Below are 27,086 nucleotides of genomic sequence, written 5' to 3'. Positions count from 1 at the left end.
AACCTTTGCACCACTGTTTAGGCGCACAGCTTGCATTCAGACTCTTGCAGAGGTTATTACTGTGCTCCTTGCAATATTATTGACCTACAAAAGTGTCAATACTGTAAAATGGATACTGAAAGTAAACCTGTGTACAAGAAGAGGCCTGTAGTTTATAGTAACACGAATTTGTAACGTGATCAAAAACTAAAAGGGTTCGTGGTGAAAAATACTTGAACTCGAGTAAGAATGAAGTATCGGCTAAAGTGTTGCCCTTGGTTACTGACAAGTAAACCTTACGTTTGGGTGAATCGAGTTGCTGACTGAGACACATATGAGAAAGTAGTACTAATGGTGGTCAGTATTTCAGTGAAGTTATAGGTGCGAAGCTCCAGGGGTTTAGGAGATATAGCTACCAGAATATCACATGGAAGTACAGAATAGTCTTCATACAGTTGGAGGTAAAAGCTCTGTAGGACCTCTTGTAACGACAAAAGGTGAATAAAAAATATATGGGTACATATTAAGACTAGGGGGAAGTCATATAGTAAGGGTATACCTGACGGCGGCCATCTTGAAATCCGCCATTTTGAATTAAGGTTAAGTTTTTAAAATAGGAATAGGGTCATGTGATACATGATTTAAGGCGCAAATTTAATCAGAAGAACAATGGTGACGTTAATTTTGATTTACGCGCAATTGGTAAAAAGTTACAGGGAAATTAAATATTGTTGCAGCATATGTATTAGTCCTTTACCCCACCTTGTAAATTTTGTGTTAATGATAATAATTAAATAAAAAGCAGGTGGATAAATATTAGGTCTATGGTAAGAGTTGCCTTGATAGCAGCCATCTTCAAATCCGCCATTTTGAATCAGACAAAAGTTTTAAACAAAATGCATAACATTGACACCTTATTAATAGCAAATTTTACCATAAATCCAACGATATAACAATTGTTGCTTTACCATTAACCAGCATTTGTTATCGCATAAACAAGTTGCTAATTTAAAGAAAAATGACCAAAGTGGAATTGAGTCATAATTGAACTTGGGTCTTTCTTCCAGAAAAATCCTCAATTAGTACAATCAATATGTAGTTCAGAAAAGAGTGCATGACTTGCACAAATGCTCTGCTCACAGTGAGCACACCTGACAAAGGCAATCGAGTTACACTTGATACATTTGTCGTTAACATTTCCGTCAAAGCAGTAGTCGTAAGGAGCGATCCATTTAGTTTTGTGCTGGTTAATGATAAAGCAAAAAAAGTTATACCGTTGGAATTATGATAAAAATTGCCATTAATAAGGTGTCACTCTTATGCGTTTTGTTTAAAACTTTTGTCTCATTCAAAATGGCGGATTTGAACATGGCCGCCATCAAGGCAACTTTTACCATAGACCTAATATTTATCCACCTGTTTTTTATTTAATTATTATCATTAACACAAAATTTACAAGGTGGGGTAAAAGACTAATACATATGCTACAACAATATTTAATTTCCCTGTAACTTTTTACCAATTGCGCGTAAATCAAAATTAACGTCACCATTGTTCTTCTGATTAAATTTGCACCTTAAATCATGTATCATATGACCCTACTCCTATTTCAAAAACTTAACCTTAATTCAAAATGGCGGATTTCAAGATGGCCGCCGTCAGGTATAACCTTACTATATGATTTCCCCCTAGTCCTAATATGTACCCATATATTTGTTATTCACCTTTTGTCGTTACAAGATGTCTTACAGAGCTTTTACTTCCAACTGTATGAAGACTATTCTGTACTTCCATGTGATGTTCTGGTAGCTGTATCTCCTAAACCCCTGGAGCTTCGCACCTATAACTTCACTGAAATACTGACCACATTTAGTACTACTTTCTCATATGTGTCTCAGTCAGCAACTCGATTCACCCAAACGTAAGGTTTACTTGTGAGTGTTGTAAAAACAAGTGTTATGAGAAAATTACCCTTCAAACTCAGTGTAGTTTGTATCATTTCTTTTATAGTGGCAAAGAAAAGCCTCTTCAACATTCGTTCCTAGCTTCGTGCATGAGTAATGGGGCGTTTACACTTAGTCGATTTGCGTTCGATTCAGTTGAATTGACGTCACTTACAACTTAATCGACCGTGTAAACGGGACTTCAACTTAATCGCTTGTTGATCGAAGGCGACTAATCGACTGGCAACTAAATTAAAAGACGTTCTATTTTCTGTGGTTGAAATAATTGAACACATCCATCGATCTGATTCGGCCTAGTTGCTTCGATTTAGTGGCAAATGCAGCCGAGTCGATTTAGTCGTGCGACTAAATCGACCAAGTGTAAACGCCCCATAAGTCAGAAAGCACAAAATGTGCTCATGAGCAAAAGAAACCACGGCTCCATACATGGATGTATTGTGTTAAGGATGGTGGAATAGCTACTGTGGTGTGTCAGAAATTTATCCTTAGTTTATTTAATATTTCAGTGAAACGTTCGCGAGTTCTTCAGTTCAAAATATTGGATGGAGCTGATTTCTAAGAAAGACGAGGTACATATAGTAATCGTTCACACAAGTTAAGAGACAATATCTTAGAACTGATGGAGAGTCACCTGCTGTTATTTCCAAGTAATTTTAGTCAATATTTTGAGAACCCACATCTTAATATCATGACATTTTACACAATGTTTCAAGAATACTATAGGAACAAAAGCAACGAACCATTGAAACGATCGTATGTGAAGTACTTTAAAATGATTCAGGAACAGTTTAGATATGGATTTTTATAACCTAAAACTGACAAGTGTGACTTTTGTGCTGAATGTGACGAAAAACTGTCTAGCGATTCTAATGACCCATGTAAAGTTCATTATCAAGTTCATAAAAGGGAAGTTGATAGACGCAAAACTTTAAAGGACGAGTTTATTTCTAAATCACTTTCAACTAATAGTCAAGGTAAACGAAGTCCATCTCGTTTAGTGTTGGAGTTTCACTACGGTAAGAACTATCCAATCCCTCGGCTTAATGTTAACAGTCAATTCTGCAAAGGAATGCTTTGGTTGTATGTATTCAATATACATGTATATAACGACAATACATCATATTTCTATTGCCATATGGAAACTCATTAAAGTAAAAATGGAAATTCAGTAGCTTCTTTCTTATTTGACTGTTCAAAAAAGAACCTCAGAAAGTTTCCAGACAAGAACAGTAATATTGTTGTCAGAAGCTTCAGGTGGAAAAAACAGAAATACTACAATTACAAAATTTTGTTCTTGGTTCCATAAAGTTCATAAAGTGGAAATAATTTGTTTATATCCTGCGCGTGGACACTCGTTTAGTCAGTGTGACCACAACTTTGGGTTTGTTCGAAACAAAATAAATCGTTACCTGTCGACAGAATCCATCTCCTTTTGAACTGACAATGGATAAAGATTTGATTAAGGATTGGAACATAGCTCTTGCCCCTTTCTTTCGTTCCAACCCATCATCAAAAACTTCAAAGTACACCATTGTGCAATATGTAATGATGAAATACACTGTATCAGGCGTTCTGCTGTAGTCTAGTATGTACATGCCAACATATATCCCATTTTCTTATCTTCCACAAAGTAATATCGAAGAATTGAGAGATATTGACCCTAAGCCTGTCCCTTCTGTTGAAGTGAGCGAACAGAAAGATCTTCCGTCCTTAATGAAGTTCTTGTCACCTGAAGACAGCGACTGGACTGAATTTATATTGAAATAGTATGAACAGGATTAAATCCATAACACATATATTGCCATGTGTAATAGCATATACTTGCTTTATTTAGAACAAAGACATTATTGTGATACATGAATAGTGTGCTATTTCTTCAACCAACAAGGGTTTTCGAAAAAAGGTCACATAACATTTTATACAAATGTGTTTAAAAACACATAAAATAGTATATATTTTTCATTTAATACAAGCTATTTATTAGGCAAAAAGATAATTTATATTAAAGAAACCTATAACAAGTATTTGCAAGCTTATGTTATTGTTATATATTCTAATAAAATCCTTAAGGCTCTTTTTCAGCATTCACGAAAACGATCCATGTGCCCTTCTTCCGGAATAGACCTCAATTGCTTACTGGCAGTTTGCAAAATGTGTTTCCGAAGTTTATGCCATGTATTATCGGCTACATTTATTTTCTCTTTTACACCAACAAGAAATTGAATAGAATAATTCGTATTTTTTATATCAAGAAAGTATTTTATTTTTTCTCCACAATAATTTATATACGAGTGTGGTAAAGAAAATACAATCTTTCCTCGAAAACGTACTGCGAAGCTATGTTGCCTTTGAAATTATGAGTCATTCTATTTCCTTCCTCCAAGCCCACTTTCGTTTTGAGGCGACCAAAATCAGCACAGATCAGAGGGCTTTATCCTCCTGCCCACCGGACTCTTTACGACAATTATTTTACACTGATTTCTGTATTTTAATATTCGAATGTATTTGTAATTGTAATTGACATTTCGGTGACGTTGTTATTGTAAATTATTATTATACCAATTAAATAAAAACTAAAGGTAACCAGCCAAGTTCTGTCGCTTTCTGTAGAGGTCAGTGTTCATTTGGACCTCACACCGTGAGTTGAGTGCCAATGGAGGAAAGGCGAAGGCCAGTAGTTGGTGTGGGTATATCCAACATACTGTCTGCTTGTGACAGTTCAGTTACACCGTGAACTTGCGTAAGGATACAGTAAACTTGGGACCGTCACCCAGCGTCATAAGGGTGTGTATGTTATATGCGTGCAAACTGGAGTCAAACGACGCTGCAACAGGGAGGAAGATGTGCCAGGTCTTTGGTGAGGGTGTCATGACTACGCGGACAGTGCACCAGTGGTTTAACAAGTTTAAGGACGATTACGAAACGCTCGAAGACGCACCGTGCCGGAACACCAATACATGTACAAAATGAAGATCTGCAGACATCAATTGAGATGACCAGTGGCCAGACATGTGAGGAAATGGGACTACGATTCAGTGTGAGTGGAGAAACCAGTCGGAGGCACCCGCATCAACTTGAGAAGCACTACAAGTTGTGTCCATGAGTCTCACATGATTTGACTCCGAGCCAGAAGGCAACACAAACAGACACCTGTGTTTCGTTGTTGTCTCGTCTAAAGAAGGAGCCATTTCTGGACAGGGTGTTGATATGTGATGAGAAGTGAGTCCTTTACGAAGCTCTAAGGCGCCGTCATGATTGATTAGCATCCCATGAACCGGTTCCAAAACAACCAAAACCAGCACTGCACCAGAAGAAAGTCTTCCTGTGTGTTTGGTGGACTGTTCGCGGCATAATGCATCGGGAACTGCTACGAGCTGGTCAGAGCATCAATGCAACTGTGTACTGTCAGCAGTTGAGCCGTGTTCAAGAAAACTCTAAACTCTGGAGGGGTCCTCCTGTTACAGGACAACGCTAAGCCCCACGTGACTAGAATGACCCGGAACACTATTTTACGCCTTGGATGGGAAACACTAATGCATCATCACACTCCCCGGACATTGCACCGTCTGATTATCACCTGTTCCATTCCTTGGACAATCATCTTTGATGATGATAGTTCAATTCCCTAGTAGATGTCTAAAATGCACTTGATACCTTCTTCGCTTCACGCCCACCGAGTTATACCGCAATGAAATCCATGGCCTTCCAGAACATTGGGAGAAGGTCGTTGATGTTGATGGGGACTATTTTTGATCTTCCAGGTACGTCTTAGATGACATATAGATGTTCGAAGGTGATGAGTGAAAAAGCGACAGAATGTTCTTGGTTACCTTTATATACAGGGTGCGGCACGTAAAACCGGCCCGTCCCTTTATAAGACATCAGATGATGAACATAATCAATGATTAAACAAATTCAACACATAAAATGAAATGAAATGTTTTCAGGTGCTGAAATTGTCCTCCGCCCACTTCAGCACACTTCTGAGCATATGTGAAGAGATTCATACACTTGTCAGTTGATTACATCCTGGATTGAGGTCTTGAGTTCTTCAATTGTTTGTGGATTTGTATCATATAGGCTCTACTCTTCCCTTTAACAGTCCCCACAAGTAAAAGTCACAAGTGAATAAGTCTGGTGACCGAGGAGGCAATGGCAACACGCTCGGTTATAGGATACGGCATTACCACACACTCACCCGACTTCACACAGCGAGACCTACTTCTCAACTGGTTTGGACACGTTTTACTGGCTGCGACTGCAGCTGCTTTACACGTGCACCTACAGGATACGTGCCTCGACCCCGGCTTGACACGCTATCTCTTGGTAGGAAGCTGAAAATAAGTTAATTATCGCCAGAAACGCAATATACCATGACATTACGACAGGCCGGTTTTACGTGCCGCACCCTGTATATCCAAGCACACCTTCGAACATCTACTATTATTAAATATTAAATAACATTATTAAGCACACCAATTTGGTGAGTGTAAATTAAGCTAAACAGTAAAAATTTACCAAAATAAAGAACCTAAACAAAGCATACCGTCTGACAAGACTTGAAACGCTTGTGAGATTTCCTTGAATCGTTTGTTTGCCTCGTCTAGATTATCTGGATTTTTGTCTGGATGCCATTTTAATGCCAGTTTTCTGTACCTGCAATGAAATAACTAATATTTCAGAAAAGCAAAAATTATTGGTGAACATTTTCGTATTAATTTGATTTGATTTTTTAACTTCCTTTCAGTAGCCAGGTTTTATGAGACGGGTCGTATTATATATATATATATATATATATATATATATATATATATATATATATATATATATATATATATATGAGCATGGGCGGCGATTAGGGGGGCAAAAGGGGGCAGTTGCCCCCCCATTTTTCTGAAATGGCCTATTAATGTATATAGTTTCAACCAGAGAAATTTGTATATTAACATTGATATACAAATATTCAAATCATGTCTTGCCCCCCCACTTTTAACGTCCAATCGCCGGCACTGTATATGAGTGTGTGTGTGTGTGTGTGTTGGTCACTGAAGCGAGATTAATTTTCCGTAAATCATGCATGTGTATGTGTGTGTGAATAACCAGACACATGCTATGTTGTTAAATGGTGTTGTTATTTTTTAATCTTTGCTCTAAATGAAATGAAAATCAAATCTTTGAGTTTTACGTCCCACGGTTATGCCGGTTAGCCTAAAAGAGACGGTGATTATGAGAAACGAATGAAATGATGGAATGAAGAAAGTGGGGGGAAACGGGACAACAATCTCTGCTCTATTATGTTGCCATAGTCTTTTTTTTCACACAAATACTGCTAGACATTGTATGTGTTTTAGGGGTCGTAAAGACACCCTTTCTGCATGTGGTCATAGCCTTTCTAGACTGAATGTAATTTCTACTATGTTCAATAGGAGTTGGAATATGTGTTCATAGCTCTCTCTAGGGGTTGGGAAATACGCCTAGCCTTTGTAGTCTGTGTAATTTCTGCATGTGCTCATAGTCTTTCTAGAGTTGGTGTTGGAATATATGTTCATTGTAGCCCACTCTAGGGGTTGCTGCTTGTAGCCTTTCTTGTGTAATTTCTATAATAGGTCATAGTCTTGAAAAAAGGGGTCGTAAAAGGCTACTCGTTGCGTAATCGGAACTGGTGCTGGAACTGGAACATGAACCGGAGTGGGAACCGGAACAGGAAACGGAACTGGAACAGGATTCGGAACAGGAACAGGAACATGAACCGGAATAGTTTGCGCAGGCTCAGTAAGTCAAAAAATTTCTCCAACCACCCTACTAACGAGAAAACTTCGTTTACTCAATAGTATATTTAACCTATTAAAAGTTTGAGATTAATACTCTGCAGAAAGCTGAAGCTGAATACGTTGTTTCCGTCACCAGGTGATTTACACGGCGCGGGGTGAAGGTATGTACCTATCAACCAAAGCCTGACACACATATTGGAATTAATATCTTTCAGACATGCTACACAATAACACAACACACATTAAATTCAATTTATTATGAATACACATTTACAAATTCAATGGCTTGTTTTTCATTTTATCACGGTTCTGTTTGGCCGTTAAACAAACAATGGTGGACATCCTTAAATTATCAACACCTCTCAGCACATCATAGGTGCGTTAAAATGTACTGTTAGTTCCAGATATTAACAAGTGGAAACTGGGTTACCTATGACTCTCTAAGAGTTAACATTCTACCCAATTTTGATAACGGAAAACCCAGGTTCACAAGATATATATATATATTCGGTGCAATAAGGAGCTAACCATCACTTCTGTCAAAATTTAGATACACAGTGTAGTACATGGGACTTGAACGTTTGGTTCAATCACCAACAGTTGGTGCTGATGTTGCGTCGCCTTCGCGCGCAGTCACGTGGTACCCTTCTTCAAAAGGAACGTACAGTCAGCAACAAAAGCTCCTTTCGTTTGGTAAAAATTATTTTCGGAATAACCGTGGTATGGCTTAATTTTGTATGGAACAAAGTTTGAAGCCGCAGGAAAATGGTGGCTATCGAGAAAGATCTACAGAGCACCTCCGCACAGATTACTGATTTTGATGGAAAGGAGTCCTTCTACTCGTTTCTACTCGGTGACAACAGCTTTGATTATCCAGAGTATGTGTTTGGAGTATCGAGCAGCAAAAGCACTGACTCTGAGGTAAGAAACAAGATTTTATTTGTGGTATTTTGTTAAAATGTTGGTTAACACCTTATTAGTCAGACTTAGTCTTCGAAAAAACGGTCTGTTAATGTACGTTGTGACGTGCATCATAATACGCAAATCAATTCACTATGCATTCGTCAGGACTCTTGCAAGTTGGTAGGGAAAAATCATGAACTATTTCTGATGACAACAGCTGCTAACATAATGAATATAGGTTAGCACTATTTGCTGAAATGATTAATCACGAAGAAAACGACATTACACATGTACATTTTTCTGTAATATTGACAAATTCTAGATTAGCAGCGGGATTGAGGCGTAATATCCGTTTTGAAATTCGGTGTCGTCCCACTTGCGACAGTCCTATTAGCGACAGGAACTGTTAACTGTCCTATGAGCGACCGATTCGATCTGTTAACTGCCCTATGAGTCACCGATTCGTTCATACTAAGATAATGGAAGAAGATAAGGTTCTCTCTCCTTTAACTTGTTTCATGCTAATGTGATTTAGAACCTAACAAAATGTACTATAAAAAATTTCGCTCTACCTGAATTTAATACGTGAGACTGCTCTCATTACATTAACGATATTTTATACGTTTTTCCTAATATTATATTTTTGAATTAATTTCTATGAATACACTGACTATATCAAGGGGAAAACTAACTAAATATTTAGAGTAGCTCCGACTTTGTCTATGATTCTAATATAATTAAAAATTTCATGCTAAAATGATGCGGAGCTTAAGTTTAGATTGCATATGTTTATGGCATAAGAAAGAAATGAGAAAGAGGTAGGGGCGCCCGAAGAAAATTTTCTAGGGAAGGGCATCTTCATGGTTACTGTATCACGTCTGGTATATCTGTCATTTAATATACGTGGTTTGCTATATTACGTATACATTTTCGTGAGCCAGGAGGCGATCCCTGCCTTCCCATCGGGCGCCCATGGAAAGAGAGTGTTCACTTGAGGATATCAAAGAAATCTGAAAGCACGGTGTATTCGAAGAAATTATTACACAACAAATCTCTCGCAGGACTTAACAGTTCGTTTAGTTATAAGGGATTATTTTAGATTGCTATACGGCAAGCTTTTATGTATAAGTCAAAACAAGGGAGGAAGGCAAATAAATTAAGCAATTAGTTTACGTTTTAGTAGCTTACAATAGGGAGGAAGGTAGTTTAAAGAGTTTGTTTACCTTTTGGATTGTTTAGAGTGAATTGCATTGTAATTGGCGAGATTGGTTGAGAATAGCCAATCAGATGTAAGGGATCTCAAAAGCTGTCTTTTATCATTGACTTTTTTTTATTTTATTCAGTGTCTTTGGAAGTCTAAGAAGTAGATAGTTGGCGAAACTGTTACACGTTTAAGTTTTTCAAAATAAAATATATTACTGTGCTTAGTGAGTAATTAGATTTGAATCAAATTCAGTACAGAAAACAGAGCTTTTGAAGAAAGGGGATATTACAACTGGATTTTCAATAATTACATAGGAATATACTTTTCATGGAAATATCCCTGTTGTCTCACTAAGTTATTTGAAAAAAAAAATATTAAATCTAACTCAAAATTAAAATAAGTTTTATTTGCACTCACTGTAGAGGGAAAAATATATTTGATGAACTGTATTACTGGCACGTACATTTTTCGTAGCAAGGTTGTTCGGGCGCTAATAACGCCAGAGAAACATATTTCACGAGAGGGAATCATATCATCTTCAATCATCTCACTGCGAATGAATCGGTCACTCATAGGACAGATAACAGTTCCTGTCGCTAATAGGACTGTCGCTTCTGGGACTAATTCAGAAATTCGGTAGCTTCAAAACCAATATGGTCAGAAGAATGCCCTGATGAGGTATTTTGTACTTTCTAATCTCCTTTTGTAAGGAACCTAATGTGTATTTTTAACACTGTCGCTGCCACGTGTACCACCGGTGGTCACACCATACTTACTTGAGGGAGCCACATGTACCACCCGTGGACACGCAGCCGGTGCTATGCGTGGAATCCGGGATGTACATTTACATTCTGGGGCCACGTGTACGTATTCTTCTTGCGCTAATTCCAACATGGCGTCTCTTCAGATGTCCCTCATGATTCACATTACGCCTATTCAGTGGAGCTCTACAGGCATTGCTCATGTCCATCAATTGACCTCAATCTCTCTACTTGTCAAAATTAACATGACATTTCTAGACATTCTCTACATTATATCTTCGCACTTTGTCCTCATTTATCTGCCACTAAACACCTCATTTTTCTCTGTTCCTTTTGGTGTTGAATCCAGTGCTAGCAATCATTTTCAGCCATTGAATTCACCAAATCGTAATGTTCCTTTGTTAGGTATACGGCACATCGAGGATTGAGTGATATAACATTACACAACAATGAATAATCCATATTCACAACTGAGAGTGATTTTATAGTTATTTCAAATAACTTGGAGTTTGATGCCGTTATTTTGTATTTCTGAAATGTAATGAAATGAAATTTTGAGTTTTACGTCCCACGGTTATGCCGGTTAGGCTAAAGGAGACGGTGATAATGAGTAATGAATGAAATGGTGAAATGAAGAAAGTGGGAGGAAACGGGAGAACCCCGAGAAAACCCACGCACACGGTGTTTTTGTATTTCTGATATAGGTCAAAAGTATTTATATAAATTCAGTTTAAACAAAAGACATAGACAGTTGAGTGGGGCGACCATACGTCCCGTTTTGACCGGGACAGTTCCGTTTTCGGGGCGTGTCCCGGCCGTCCCGTCAGTAGAAGGAAAAATGTAGTATTTGTCCCGTTTCATGGAAGTGGAGGAAGTAAATTACAAACCCAGACCTTACAGGCATGGCGAGAGATGCTGGTAGCTTGGCAGCTGGCGGCGAGGGTATTGGTTGAGTGTTGGCAACACTGGAAAAGTCAGTAAAACGTGTTCGTTGTCTACTACAGAAGTTTTTTTTTTTTTTTTTCTAAGGATCGTGTGCGTCCGAGGAGTCTGTTGTGCAATTTAAGTGTGAAAACAGGAATCGTATATATTTCCAGACGTGTGGAAGAAGGGCAACACGTGGATATTTTTAAATTAGTGATCCTTAGCTATGGCTATTCCTACTAACTAACTAACTAACTCTATGGCCTATGGAACCCGGAGGTTCAATGCCGCGTTCACAAAAGCTCTCCACTGACTTCTATCCTTAGTTAACTGCACCCAGTTTCTACTCTGTATTCCAATCGCTGCGAGATCCATCTTAATATTGTCCTCCCATCTGCGCCTAGGTCTTCCTAATGGTCGTTTTCCGATTGGTCTTCCAGTCAAGACTTTGAAAGCGTCTCTACTTTCTTCCATTCTAGCTACATGACCCGCCCATCTAAGCCTCCTAGACTTGACGACCCTAACAATGTTGGGTAAACCATATAAATTATGTAGTTCCTCGTTATGAAGTTTCCGCCATTCCCCATTCCCGTTCCTCTTGGGTCCGAATATTCGTCTCAGGATCTTGTTCTCAAATACTTTCAGTCTATGTTCTTCCCTCAGAGTAAGTGACCATGTTTCGCAGCCATACAGAACTACAGGCATGATTATCGTTTTATATATTTTAAGTTTCAAATTTCTCGACAGAATTCGCGACGACAAGAGATTTTGAACCGAATAGTAACACGAATTCCCTGCTTTTAGTCGACATTTAATTTCTCCGTGAATATGATTTTCCTCTGTTAATATTGATCCTAGATATTTGAAAGTATCCACTTTATCAAAAGTATTATTTAGTATTTTAACGCGTCCATAATTTGCTGTATTCCGGTCCCGACGCACTTCCATGTATTTAGTTTTCTCTGCATTTACTTCTAAACCCATGTCCCTGCAAGCGTTTAATAAGATCTCTGCATTTCTTTCTATTGTTCTCCTATCATCTCTGGCTATTCCTACACTCTGATAAATAATTTATGCTTAGTACACTCGGAATTAGTTGGCTCATTCCCCCCTCCATAATGAGCACCTTCATGAGATGGCAACATTGGTCCTCCAAAGTTAGTAAACCTGACTTACTGAATGGAATAGGAACTTCAAGCAAGTACGATTGGAATAATTTATGTATTCAATTAATTATCCGTCTTAGGAATTCTTGAGTTTATACTTTTGTTACGCGATACAAAACATTTCAATTACTGCCGTTTGTACGTTTGCTCGACACAGGAAGTAAATTTTATCTTTTAAAAAAATGTTTGATTGAGCAACTCCTCTATGGTACAAAATAGCTGATACTGTTACATTAATTTAAAATGAATTTTAAACTGCAAATTTGGTATTTGTTTCACAGATTTTGGTAATTCATTATATAGTTTTATTCCTATGTGGAGTGGTATAACGAGTTTTGAGTTTTGGTCAGCCGGATGCTAATATATATATACACAGTGATCTACTACTTTCTTTCTTTTTAGTTGCCTCGTTCAGCTGTTAAAATTATGGTCACCCTACAGTTGAGTCGTTTTCAGTTTTCACTCAAATTATTCTAAAATATTAAGAGGTTTGGTTATAATCATTATTATTTTAATTTTTCTCTCTCTGTTTTGGCTAATATTGCTAAACATACCATCATCATTATCATAGCTATTCTGCCATTATTGGCAGGTTATTTGCTGCAGCTGAGAAGTTCGATTTACGGTGGTCCTTAGCTGGTATCTTCGTCTTGATGTAGCAATTTTCTGTTTTAATACCTTTCTTCAACTACAGTCACCTTCGCCCTCTCCCTCTCTTTCCTTCCACCATACTCTCTAGCACGTCCCTCATAATACAGTTCCTCTTCAGCCAACGTCCAACCATGGTGGAAAGACTACAAGGTGGCTGCACGCGCATGTGGCCTTGAGTGCTATCGTAGCTGTGACGTCACCTTGGTGACAAGGGACAACGGGAAAATGCTCGGCTGGAAGTGACAAATGGAAATTCTTTTGTGTTCGTTTAAGTGATATTCAGAATGTGTTCGATTAAACGATATCAAGAATTAACTAACGAATGGAAGGTTCGTAATAATGATTAACGGTTATAAAATATATAACAATGTATTGGGGCCAACAGAATAAAGTGTCCATTTCGCATGTCATGGCTCATTGTCGGAACACTTTTACACTTAAATTTTGAAATTTTTATTTATTTTAATTATAACTTTGGATAATTATTTGTACATATTTAGGTGATCCCTTTAGATTTACAAAATTAAGAATGATTGCAGTAAATATAGAAATATGGTAGATTCTCGAACAATCAAGGAAGCACGATGGGTCAGTGGCGGAACGCTCACCTCTGTTGCAAGAGGTATTGGTTCGCTTCCCAGTCAAGTGAATTAGTGCTGGACAACATCGTGTCCGTGAGTTTCTCATACTCCACAAAATTCCCACAATCCTTCACTTGCATTTATCGTTTGTCTCCGTTAGTCCACGGGACATAATCATGGAACACTAAACTAATAATTTCAGTTTTATGTACAATCGAAAAACGGTACAATAAGTATATACGTATCATTATAGCATCTCTAACAGTACTAACTGCGCTTATCACTGTTTCCCGAATTTATTGTGAATATTCTGTCAAGTCCTGTGTGATCACTCTATCTGCTCACTATCAACTCCTTTACCCAGTCCTACGAAGATAAATTAACTACAAAATGAGATAAGCGCTTATGTTCTTGCAATTTCTTTGTTGGAGGTGCTTTGTATATACATATTTTATTTCAATATATGTTTAGAACACGTTAAAAAGCTGTATATATAACGTTCTATTTCGTACAAATGATGAACAATACAATTTGTCGTGGCGTAAATATACGGTACTTCATTCTCAAACGTGCGTCCCTGCTCAATAAAATTTTTAACCTCCCCTGAGATTCTGATGAAACTTATATGGGAACAACCTCTTTTTAAAAAAAATGTCCAAGCATAACGAAAATATACGTATGTGCACCTCAGTTTACGAAAAACGAATTTGCTCCTGGGATATTCTCAAAATTTATCTGTAAAGAATTCTCTTTCAAGCAAAATAGTAATAATAGTAAATCGAAACCGATCAATGTGTTGCGAGAATATACTTGAGCGTACATAAATATAAAAACATGAAGTGCATTAACGGCACACTGTATTTTAGACTATTCAGGCCTATACATATTCGAGTGTATTACTTCATATGCTAAAAGAAAATAGAGAGAAAGAAAACAATGTAGTGAGCAATATTAGTTTATTCAAGCTTCAAAGTTGTTTGATATGAACTGATGTTGCTGTTTCTTTTGCTATTGTAAATATATTCCTTTGAGTTCACTTAACTGAAGCATTGATTACATTACGCTCATATAATTACTGTTTGTACTAAAAGTTTCACTCCGTTGAAGACCAATACAAATACAAGCGAAGTTCGCGTATGAGACACCAGCGAGCAAGCGCTAGTTAAAAGTCCATCTGCCACCCAGATGACGTCATGCGCCAGAGCGACAAGAATTTAGCACCGCATTGCACCCACCTTGTAGTCTTTCTATCATGGTCTCAACCAGTTCCTCTTCCTTCTCTTAATTACATCTACGTTTTTTATTCTCTGCCCTATTGCTACTATTTCTAATAACTTCTCACTCGTTTTCCGTTCAACCCTGCTAATTCTCTTCTTTTTCTCCATACCCACGTCTTAAAAGTCTCCAATTTTATTTTATCGCTTTCGCGTAATGTCCATGTTTCTGCCCCATAGAATACATATTGAAATCACTAAAACAAAATTTCAATATTTAATTGTCAGTTTGTTCAATACAAAGATTAGTTAATAGCGGTTGAAAATTAAGCAAAAAATCTGATGCCTTTAGAGTGTAAAAATAATTTTCCAATTCATGGTATTTCAGTAATCAGTGCCGCTCTGATTTTCTTGCATGCGTCCGAGGGGTAGCCTCCCCAGTTTGGGAGCCAGTGGAGTATTGGATCTGGTAAAAAAAAAAAAATGTAAAAAGAGTACGACACGTTGTGATTTATCTTATAAGTAGTGAAGCGTGGGCACTCATCGTCTATTTTGTACACTATAATCATACTTACACGAAGGTAAATTATGTTACATTTAGAAACATACAATGTATTTCCGTTACAATTGGCCCATTGTAGACTTTACTATCCCTTCTATCTAGAGTAAAATTTATCTATGAAAAGCATAAGCTTTCTTAAAAGCAAGACATGCAAGACTCTTGCAAACAAGACCAAAACTGAGTGTGCAAGACCAAGACCAAAGGTTCCAGTGCAAAACCAAGACCGAGATAACTCGGGTCTTGCTCTTGGTCTTGCATTTGCTCATCACTAACCGGTTCTATCGGATAGACTGTCAGGTATCTTAAGAAATGCCCACAATCACCAATAATATGAGCCTGGCAACATAGTTTCCAATTACACTTGCTAAAGAAATTTTCAAGTAGTGACAAGTTAAATAAGCAGTAGCCAATGATACGCAAATTTGACCCCAGCGTTGTTATAAATATACCACATTGACTTGACACCTAGTCTTCCGTTTCAGGCGCTGCTATCGGATGAAGGAATTCCACTCTCTTTCGCTAAGGCTCTCTCGCTTAGCAGCTGCTGAACCCTTATTGGCTCAGCGGGTGGGTGTCGGGGTGTGAGCCTTAGTTCGCATTTTTGCCACGGCTCAAGACATTTTGGCAGCACAATAGCATGTGCCTTTCTCATTGTTCCCTCTCCACTCCAGCCTTACGAGGAACGCATTGGCCGAATTACTTGCAATACATGTGGCGATTGAGCGGGATATCCTGGAAAAGTCAGGGAATTTGAAATTTCTATAAAAGTTACGGAATTCTCAGAATTTCTGCTACAAGTCACGGAAATTTCAAGCTTTCGAAAACATAGTCTCGTTCTGTAATAATGAGGACATTTTTATCATAATTTTTCGTTATCCCTTCTCTGCAGTATCAAACGTTATTTCAGAAACAGTTTTCTACTGCTCCTTTAACCTATCATTTGGAACAGACAGTAGTTGATTTAATAATAAAAACAAAAACTTATGTTGTGAGGAAGTTCTCTTAACATTTGTTTCAACAGAGAAAGGAATGCAGATATTGTAAAATATTTTATAAAACATTTCTGGATATGTACTTTTTAAAATAGCAAATATGTACATTATATAGTAATTGAAATCATAATGAAAGGAAAATTATTATTTTTGAATGAACAAAGGAAGGAACGTAGATGTTATAAAATATTTTCCAATACTTTTTTAAATATTCCTTTTACTCGAGATGTCTTAAGAGTTTGTTATTAAGATACTAACATATCCTTATTTTATTATTCTAACAAATCAGTTGCCAGGAAAAATAGTTTAGATTGATCGAGCCCTTTGTGATTTTATGTCACCCCTCCTCATTACGAAATCCTGTGGTGTGATAACCACAGTATTTCATGTCACGGACCCCCCTATTACGAAATCCTGGCTACGTGCCTGCATGTGAAGGTAGTAAACATTCTGTTAATCAAAATACTTACGCATTTTTTATTTCTTGTTTGACAGCTTTCCGTGACACTTCAAGAACTTCATAAAAATCCTTCATTATGCGGATAAGCTCGCTGTAGTTTCCTATAGATTAAAAACACAAAATATTAATATAAAAACTAATCGTACATAACCGAATATATTGCATTTTTACTATGTGGGAAATAAGAAGGTTCTTTCTTCAAAGATAGAATGCAGTGTAATGATAATTGTAAATATTCCATTCGAGTGGATATTCTACAATAATCTCCCGCGTACCAGGCGATACGCGTATGTTGCAGCCTTTACAAGACAAAGGGAACTAAATGTGAATATGTGAAATTACGGTGTTGAAAGAGGACAGTAACACTCTCTCAGTGACCAGTTCGAGACGACACTCACTAATTGCTCAAAATAGGTTTGAAAGAATCTAGATATTATAGTTGGCTTAATTCCAATCCGTTTCAAACTGACAGTAGAACAGAAGAAAGGAAACCCCACCGAAATACTTGCCAACTCGCCTTGCTTGGTTGATATGTAGGCTTGCTCGTTTCTACGAATGCCGCCATGTCTTGTCACCCAACAAACAATGACAACGCAACCTTTTGCTGAAGCTGAAGTCATTTAACAAGAAGATCTTGCACAACAGGGTGTTTACTAACGTCATTCTGCAAGTTTCCAAGAACGTTTTGTGACCCAGTGCAGATACGTGAGTACGCGATCGAAGTAAAATGTATGGCATTGGCATATGACAAGCTTAATTCAGCAGTCAATATTGAACACGGGTGATGCAGAATAAATTCTAAGCTTCGTCTATGCCAAAGGTCAGCCAATAAAATTCAAATCATTAGAACAATTTGCATACAACACGCTAAAATTGTAGCGGTGATCTAGCAGAAGTCCGATCATTTTGGGTAATTGTTTGATGTTTGGTATGTGACAATAATTGAAGCTCGAGCCTTGGCGGAGCGAATGGCCATAATGAAACAGCACAGAAGTATAAAAACGTATAGCCGACCACCATGGGCGCCCGAAGAAAATTTTGTACGAGGGGTCGCTATATCACATTTGGTATTTTTAGTTGTATTAAGAAAATCTTAAGAAATAAAGTTGTTTTCGTGAGCCAGGGGGCTCTAGCCCCCTTCGGGCGCCCATGACGACCATACATTCACTCGCGATGAGATTGTGGTAGAGTCGGACGTACTATACACATTGCATCGATGTTGCGATGCATATAGTTGTCTCCACAGAAGAAGTTTACGTGGAATCAATAGTACAAACCTCAAACTATATATTATTTTTTGAAGCAGTCTCTCAAGCCATAAGACAGATGTGATTATACGTAAAGGCTAGTAACAGGACAAATGCACAAAGCACCTATAGCTAGTGAAACTTCCAGGTGATAAACAGTGTCAAGTTGTTTCAGCAGAGAGAGACGACCAGATGAATAATCACTATATATGCGAGCAGATTAGCAATCAATACTAATTAGACTACGGTATAATTACAACAACAAAAAATCCTATAAGTATTTCGAGTGTATTTGGAAAGTATTGTGAAAATATTCTGTCCAACGCGATGAATGATGTGAATTAATAATCATAATAGTAATTATATCAAGTTTTGGACATGTAATATATTGGACTAAAATTCTGCGATAAACGTTATTTATTTAAAATCATGGACAGTGAATTCTCATTATTAAATCAATATTACGACGTAAAACTATATTTTAATTTCTATTTCTTTCAGCGCAAGTTAAAGTTCATTTACATCCTCAGACACACAAAAAAAATCTATTTCGTGTTCTCTCTTTTTCTTTTATGTATTTTTTAATGAATAAACACACAGATTGTTCCTTAGCTCACATTTCAATGACCACCTTATCTGACTTCAATCTACACACATTGCATTTTATCAATCTCTTGCCGATTCATTGAACGGAGAATTCAATGGCCGACACCTTCCAACAAAACCAAAGAGGAGAGGACACGTAGAAGAGTGGTAGACCAAGTCGACCTACCACGAGGATGTATGAAAGCGATTCGCGATTTTGGTTTTGAAATCGATATATTACCCATGTTTGTTAAGGGTAATACATGCATTTGCGTCTACGACAGGAATGACATTATTGTCAAGAGAGCGTCCTACTCCGAATTGTTCAACGCCATAAATTGATTCGATTTTCATTGAATCTGTGGCGAGCTTCAATTCAAGCTTCTGGCCGCCCATCACCTGGACATTATATATTTGGAGGAAGACAACTTACCGAGAAAGTCATGGATGGAGAATCGCCAAGAGTTCCCGGCAAGTGCTGTGTATGCTGTGTAGACTTCATTACCAAATATATCCTTATTCCATTCTACCCTTTCATCATCCTCTCACATCACAATCTGTTTCCAATTAAAATGTGTTCAATTTGAATTGTAAAAGCAACCCAGATCACGAACTCATTACCTCTTCTCTAGAATTTTTACTTTACAAAATCCTAGGATGGATTGTCAATTCTGAATCCCCAGCACGTTCATTTTACTTTGGTTTGACAAGGCCACAAGTACTGCACAGTACACGAAGCAATTTCAGAGATTATAGACAAGTACTTTAAGATTACGAATGTACGGAGTTCACACTACACGACGATAAATGGTCAAAGAAATTGTACAGTATCAACAAATATGAGACAGTTTTGCAAAGATTCATGAATGCAGGGATCAAAAGAACAAATATGTTGGCAGCACAAATGTGTAAATTTAGATTTCTCATCATAAAACCTAAAGACTCCATTGCACAAACTAGTTCTCTCCACTATTAATATAGCGTTCGTTCCCAGTGCTTCTTCCATGCTGGAATGCACTTTAAGAATAACCTGGAAGTCTCGTAGCGAATTTCTTGTTATCTCCTCTATGAACTGGAAACGGCGACCTCTTAAGGTAGATTTTAACTTAGGGAATATAGTAAAAAGTCTGCAGGAACCAGGTAAAATGGGAAGGGTAGTTCGAGTACAACAGTCGTATTATTCTTCGCCAGAAACTCTCTAATTAGGAGCGTCAAATGGGTAGGAGCATCGTCATGGTGGAGAATCCATGTAATTTTTTTTTTTTTTTTTTTTTTTTGATCTTCCGGTCTCTTCTTCCTCTTTGCCTCCCTCAAACGTCTCATCACTTTTAAATAATACTCTTTGTTGGTGATTTGACCACATGGGACGTATTCATAATTAACAACAAGACGAAACTCAAAGAAAAGAATAAGTTCCGCTTTACCGTTTGAGCAACTATGACATCCTTTCTTAGTGAAGATTTTCCCATCCTTTAGGATGACTCGTCTTATGTTTCAACGTCATAGCCATAGATCGAAGTCTGGACACCTGTTATGATGTTTTGCAAGAAGGAATCATTTTCGATTACATGATTCAAAAGACCCTCATAGATTTCTACACGTGTTTCTTTTTGTTCGTTTGTTAGCATCCGTGAAATGAATTTGGAGCAACACAATACATATTCAGGTTTTCAACGAAGAGCACATCACAGTACTATTTACTTATTTCTACTTCCTCGCCTATTTCGCGAATGGTCAAGCAACCAGTTTTCCATATAATATCATGAACTTTCTGAAAGTGAACATCATCACATGAAGTTGATGGACATTCAGTTTTGCTTCGTCTTCGATGAATGTTCTTCCTGCTTTGAAACGCTGAAGTCACTCTTAACAAGAGTTGACCTCACACATTCTTCATCATATGCTTCATGCAACGTTTCCAAAGTTTCTGTAAATGTCTTGCCCAATTTGAAAGAAACTTTCATGAACACACTCTGCTCTTCTAAAATCTTCATTTTCGTAATACCACAAAATCACTACAAATACGAAACACCATTTAACGAAACACGAAACGCTTGCAGTTTCACGATGACACGTAACAGGATAATGCAATTGCCATTAAAATGCTTGGGAAGAATCACACTACGCGGCACTGGCAAACAGAATGTCAAGAATAGTTTCGTTGGTTGTATTTGTTGGAAGTTCGATTAATTTTTGGACAGACCTCGTACATTAAATCAATTCTAACCAAAAGCAACTTACACCAACTATTGACCCATGCATTTTAAGAAATTCTGTGCTTTCCGCTGTAAATATTATTTCAATATATATCACACTATAGTCACTCGTGAAGCTTGACCTCCATACGAATCATAGAACTGCTTTCCCTTTCGCCTGATGCATCGGAAGTATTCGGTACGATTTGTAGAGCTGCCTTCGAACTTGAAAAAATGTGAAACAACACACACAAATGCAACAACAACGTTGCCAAACTTAGAAGACATAGCAAACTAGCGAAGAAACAAACATCACTTAAAGAACAATAATGTGAAAACTAACAGTTATTCGAATTACACGGTAACAATAATAATAGCAAAAATACGGAACGACAAACAATAACAATAAAAGAAAACATAGCGGCAATCCGACAACACTGTACTCTCATGAGATGTTCTCCATATAGCGTGAGAGACGGAGAGACGACGCTGGCAGAATTTCATGCGTGAGGGTTTACGATTGGGATATACGCTCGCGTTCTATTGTGTCTTGAAATTGGTAAATGTAGGTCAAGCTTCACGACTCACCACGATCACTATAATTCTACAGAAAGTTCATTAAGTAAGATTATTGTATGATTTTGAACAGCCACCACCAGGTAATATGTTCGATATACCCACACCAACAACTTACCTTCGCCTTCATTGGCATTTAACTCACGGTGTGAGGACCAATTGAACACAAACCTCCACAAAAAGCGACAGAACTTTCTTTGTTACCTTGATATATTATATTATGATCAATATATTTTGATAACTTATTTATACATTTCTAGGACATTGTGTAGTGATCTCATGTAACAACCATCTTCTTCTGTGGGACGAGGAACTAAGATAATCTAGGCTTGACAGGCGATAACCCTGTGGGTGCAGCCTGACCCTAAAGTTTGTTTCGACTTCCATGTTTGTATTCAAATCCTCACTGATGTCTTGTTAACCGACATCGGACAAACCTGAATGGCCTCCCTCAAATGTTTATACAGAAATCGGCGCCACAGCTAAGTATGCAGTTTAATTTGCATTTCCGCACTGGCACAAACCACTGAACGAACGATTGATCCAATAACTACTAGTGAACTTTAGTTACTTGTAATAAGTTCCCTTGTTACAAAAAAATGTAGATGGTCAAGATTCTACTTACTAATTGTTGTAATCCGAAAACTTAAGAAAAGATGTGATTTCTCAGCTCTCTTCAAATTGTATTTCCAAAAATTTCTGGGTTAATACCGCACTACTTGAAATTTAAAAATAGCCACACGATTTTATTTCCAATCTTAAACATGATGATTCGTCGACATAACGATTAACAACAATCAACTCAAATCTTGACAATTAACTCAAATCCACAGACTAGAATATACAGACTGCAAACTCAGCGAAAAACTGGAAACTTGGCGACAGTAGCGCCTCTAACACACGACGACGGAACTAAACAGTCGAACTGACGTCACATACGTGGAAATTTCGTAAGCAACCACAGACTAGGTTATTTTTTCTTATTATTTTTCTTCTATTTTGGTATACAATCGTAATATTGGATAGTAGTATTCGCCTTTCAAAAAGTTTCTGAACAACAACGCAGACGCAATATTTTGTAATTGCAGCTTGCACCAAAAACCGTGAGATATTTTTGATATGCAGTATACAATCTTTCTGCTAAAAAAAAAAAAATTAAATATGAAATATATCTTTCATATTTGTCAATCAATGTACATAGAATTAAGTGTATACTGATACAAGTTTGGATAAGAACTTATCAGATCACATTTCCAGAAGGAACATCTATATTTTTATTACAAACTATTACTCTTTCGCTCTTTTAGTTGCATTAGGGGAACATTTTTTGTTGACGTAGTTCGCGGAACTTAGATAATTTCAAAGTGAACTCTTTTAAAAGGAAGAAAATTCTATTAATATATATATATATATATATATATATATATAAAAAGCTGGAAAGGGACGTCCAGTCCAGAGACAGTGCAAGAAAAAGTGAACATTAGCTTATCTGATCTTTCTGCACTACAACTAAAACTGAGATGCGAAGCAAACCAAAATAATCTGCCGGTTATTATGACAACCTATGACGTCAAGTTCCAAGACCGATGGCAACGCCATCCACACACGGCGACACAGATCCGGCCCACCGAGAGCGTTGATTGATTCTTTCGCTGTGCAGATAATCCAAACTGATTTCAATAGCCCACATAGAAAGTTGCTCGTCTGTATGTATTCTAGTCTGTGCTCAATTGTACGATAATTCTGACCTACAGACTAATAAAACGTGAGACACAAATTCACGTTTATGTTATCCTGGTAACATTTAAAAATTCACAGTCAGTTTGATATTTTCTACTTATTGGCATTCTATAACTATTTATTTTAATTACAATTGTAATACTTACATATTAGTCTGCGGCTTAGTATATTTCTACATGCTTTCACACAAACATTTCAGATGCAATTCAATTTAAAATATGGTTCAAAAATATGTACCGGTATTCAGTCCCTAAACACTTGCAAAAGAAAGAAAAAAAAGTTACGTAAAATATACATAAAGCAATACTGAATTCCAAAGTTGTATAATACATTAAGACAATATTTTATTTTTTTTCTTTATCGTATTTTGTATATGAACACCCTAATTCAAATATAATGCTATGAAAATCTACAGCCTCGCCCTTGAAACAATATGAGTCAATTTTCTTTTCGTGCGAGAACAAATTCTTCCTACTTTTTGTGTGTACAGCTCGCATATTCGGCACAGAGTTTACAGCTGGAGTGATGTGTTCTCTCAATTTATATGAAAACCGCAAGTGGTAGTCGATTTTTACTACTTCCGGTTTTAGTGGAGTCAGATTACAAAGGAGATGGAATTTATTCTTGTGATGCGTAATTAGCGGCAGAAAACCGCTTCTCGCTTATCTATTACTGTTTTAGATCTATAGCGATCAACGTCCACTTCCAGTTTGAACATAGAGTTGAGTTGATTTTAACGTTTCTTTCAGCGGCGAGGCTATATGAGACGGGTTCTTCTGATTAACGTCGAATCCGAAATGCGGTCCATTCTGAATATTGAGTTACGAGAGAAAATGGTGAAATTGATTTTAAAAACCCTTCCCGCTACCTCGTATAGTCTTTGCTCTATGTAGATCAATAACAAAACAGGAAGTTGCACTGGATTTTATATCACTACGGATTTTAATAGTTAAGGATGGAGTTGAAATGTATTTTTTAAGACGGTTACTTGATTGCAAGAAACCGCTTTCCGCTATCTATTACCGTTTTTGCTCTAAAGTGATTCACATTTGAAACCGGAAATGGTTGACTTTTTACCACTTCCGGTAAACGGATCACCTCCATCAACGAACTGAACTCCTAACTCTTTGACACTCCACACTTTTGCTAAAATTGATGGTGATCTATTAAGTAGTTCCGGAGATTTTGTGTTTCCCGGCCGGCCGGACACACGGACGGACATGGTAAAATAGTAAATATAAACTAATTTTGGTTGGTAAACTAAACTCCTGAAAAATTGAGTTTATTCTTCATTCATTTCTCCATTAAGAATATCTTCCTTCTGACGAGAAACATTCTTTAGTTTTAGTGAACTTAACAAAATTTGCTAGGTAGATTCGCTTAACAAGGTCCGTTTCGCTAGGTAGAATATTTTTAAAAACATATCATTTCAGGAAAAGAAAAGATATAATATCCTGTTTGTTTTAATTGCATCGATTTTTCCCTTGCTAATTCCCCCTCTGTCTTACGTTTCTATCCGTTAGGAAGTGGGGCAGAGGGTAGGATAGGATTTAGCGATAGGGAGGAAGTCATACATATCCATTCACAATTCACAAACAGTATTACGAAGCTTGTTATCGCCATTGTTTCTGTGTGAGATGAGAACACACTGTCGTGAAATGTGCAAAGGTAAGTCCACAATTATTGAACTGTAGGAATTCTGTTGTTAAAATTTGTGTTTTTCATTCATAGCTAGATCTATTTGCACACAGTGTGATAATGATTTGTGCAATGATTAAAGTTCTGTATGAATATACGTATATCACTATTCTGAAGATTGTTTACTTCACGCCTTTCTCAGTTTTTTTCTAACAAAAGAACATCACTATTGATAGTAGCATTGCCCAATCAAACAATGCGCAGTCAATAGAAGAGTGAAGAAAAGTTTTTACGATCCGACACTCAGAAACACAGGAGATACAGACACTGGCGCAAATCCCGGGGGGGACGAGAGGGACATGTCCCCCCAATCTTGGACCTGGGGGGACTGTCCCCCCCAATAATCTGATTTAAAAAGTGCTTTTTCGGATAAGTGTCATGATTTGTGTCCGACTGCCCGAAAGGAATGTAACATGAAATTGATTTCTCTTGGCTTTTCCATTTTTTTAAAAAAAAGAATCGTATTCTGTAGTATTTCAAACTGAACTTCGTGCTGTAGTGAGTTTAGTAGTCTCATCAATATGTATTAATTCCACTTCCGCTATTTGGGCACAAATTGTAATAAATGCCAGAGGAGGATATGCCCCTCTCCTCATGCTGGAAAGTTGTCTCAGCTGTAGGTACGGGCACGAATTCCGGGGAAAAGGGGAGACATGTCCCCCCCAACATTGGAACTGGAGGCTCTCCCAATAGTGCTTGAAAAGTGCTTTTTGCAGATAACTGTGATGAGTTGTGTCCGACTGCCACATAGGAAAGTGAGATGAAATTTGTTTCTCTTGGCTTTTCCATTTTTAATGAAAATGAAGGCGTGCGACTGTGCGTGACGTAACCTGATATGAAATCTTATCTCCTCCTCTCCCCTAGGCCCTAGCACACGAAGAGTATATAGAATATCCAATGTCAATAGAACCCATCTTTTCAGTAAATGCGCATTTAATCTATTTGTAGTATCAGCCTAGGCATCTACTCATGCTTCGTAAGCTAACTAACTCTATAGCCTATGGAACCCGGAGGTTCAATGCTGCGTTCAAAAAAGCTCTCTACTGACTTCTATTCTTGGCCAACTGGATCCAGTTTCTACTTTGTATTCCTATCTCTGCGAGATCCATCTTAATATTGTCTTCTCATCTGCGCCTAAGTCTTCTTAATAGTCGTTTTCCGATTGGTCTTACCCCTAACACTTTGAAAGCGTTCCTACTTTCTTCCATCCTGGCTACATGTCCTGCCCACCTAAGCCTCCTAGACTTGATGACCTTAACAATGTTTGGTAAGCCGTATAATTTACGTAGTTCGTCGTTATGAAGTTTCCACCATTCTCCATTCCCGTTCCTCTTGGTCCGAATATTTATCTCGGGATCTTGTTCTCAAATACTTTCAGTCTATGCTCTGCACTCAGTAAGCGACCATGCTTCTAAACCATACAGAACAACAGGTATGATTATCGTTTTATACATTTTAAGCTTCAAATCCCTCGACAGAATTCGCGACGACAAGAGGTTTTGAACTGAATAATAACACGAATTCCCTGTTTTAGTCGGCATTTAATTTCTTCGTGAATATGATTTTCGTCTGTTAATATTGATCCTAGATATTTGAAAGTATCCACTTTATCAAAAGTATTATTTAATATTTTAACACATACATAATTTGCCGTATTACGGTCCCGACGCATTTCCATGTATTTAGTTTTCTCTGCATTTACTTCTAAACCCATGTCCATGCAAGCGCATCTAATAAGACCTCTGCATTTCTTTCTAGTTTTCTCCTATCATCCCCTACTAAATTTACATAATCAGCGTACGCATAACCTGGTGAACACCGTTCAGCTCTAGGCCCTGGTTGCCATCTTTGATTTTCCTTATAGCGTATTCCAGGACAAAGTTGAATAATAATGGCGACAACGCATCTTCTTG

At 37.5% G+C, this 27,086-nt stretch overlaps 1 protein-coding gene across 1 annotated transcript in view; it reads right to left on the bottom strand.

The window, feature by feature from the left end:
- LOC145671363 (uncharacterized) overlaps positions 1–22,439 on the bottom strand; it is a 67,290-nt gene extending 44,851 nt beyond the window's left edge. The window contains exons 1-3 of the mRNA XM_081740425.1: positions 22,361–22,439; positions 17,143–17,233; positions 6,490–6,599 (exon numbers count right to left, since the gene is read on the bottom strand). Coding sequence (XP_081596551.1) covers positions 6,490–6,599; positions 17,143–17,207 — 175 coding nt within the window. The 5' untranslated portion in view covers positions 17,208–17,233; positions 22,361–22,439. The remainder of the gene's footprint in view (positions 1–6,489; positions 6,600–17,142; positions 17,234–22,360) is intronic.
- Positions 22,440–27,086: the final 4,647 nt, after the last annotated feature.

Source organism: Thermobia domestica, chromosome 15 (assembly GCF_964235325.1).
Source record: "Thermobia domestica chromosome 15, izTheDome1.hap1.1, whole genome shotgun sequence".
NCBI classification, from domain to species: domain Eukaryota; kingdom Metazoa; phylum Arthropoda; class Insecta; order Zygentoma; family Lepismatidae; genus Thermobia; species Thermobia domestica.
Note: the sequence above shows the minus strand (reverse complement) of the source record. Positions and strands in the feature narration are given on the sequence as shown.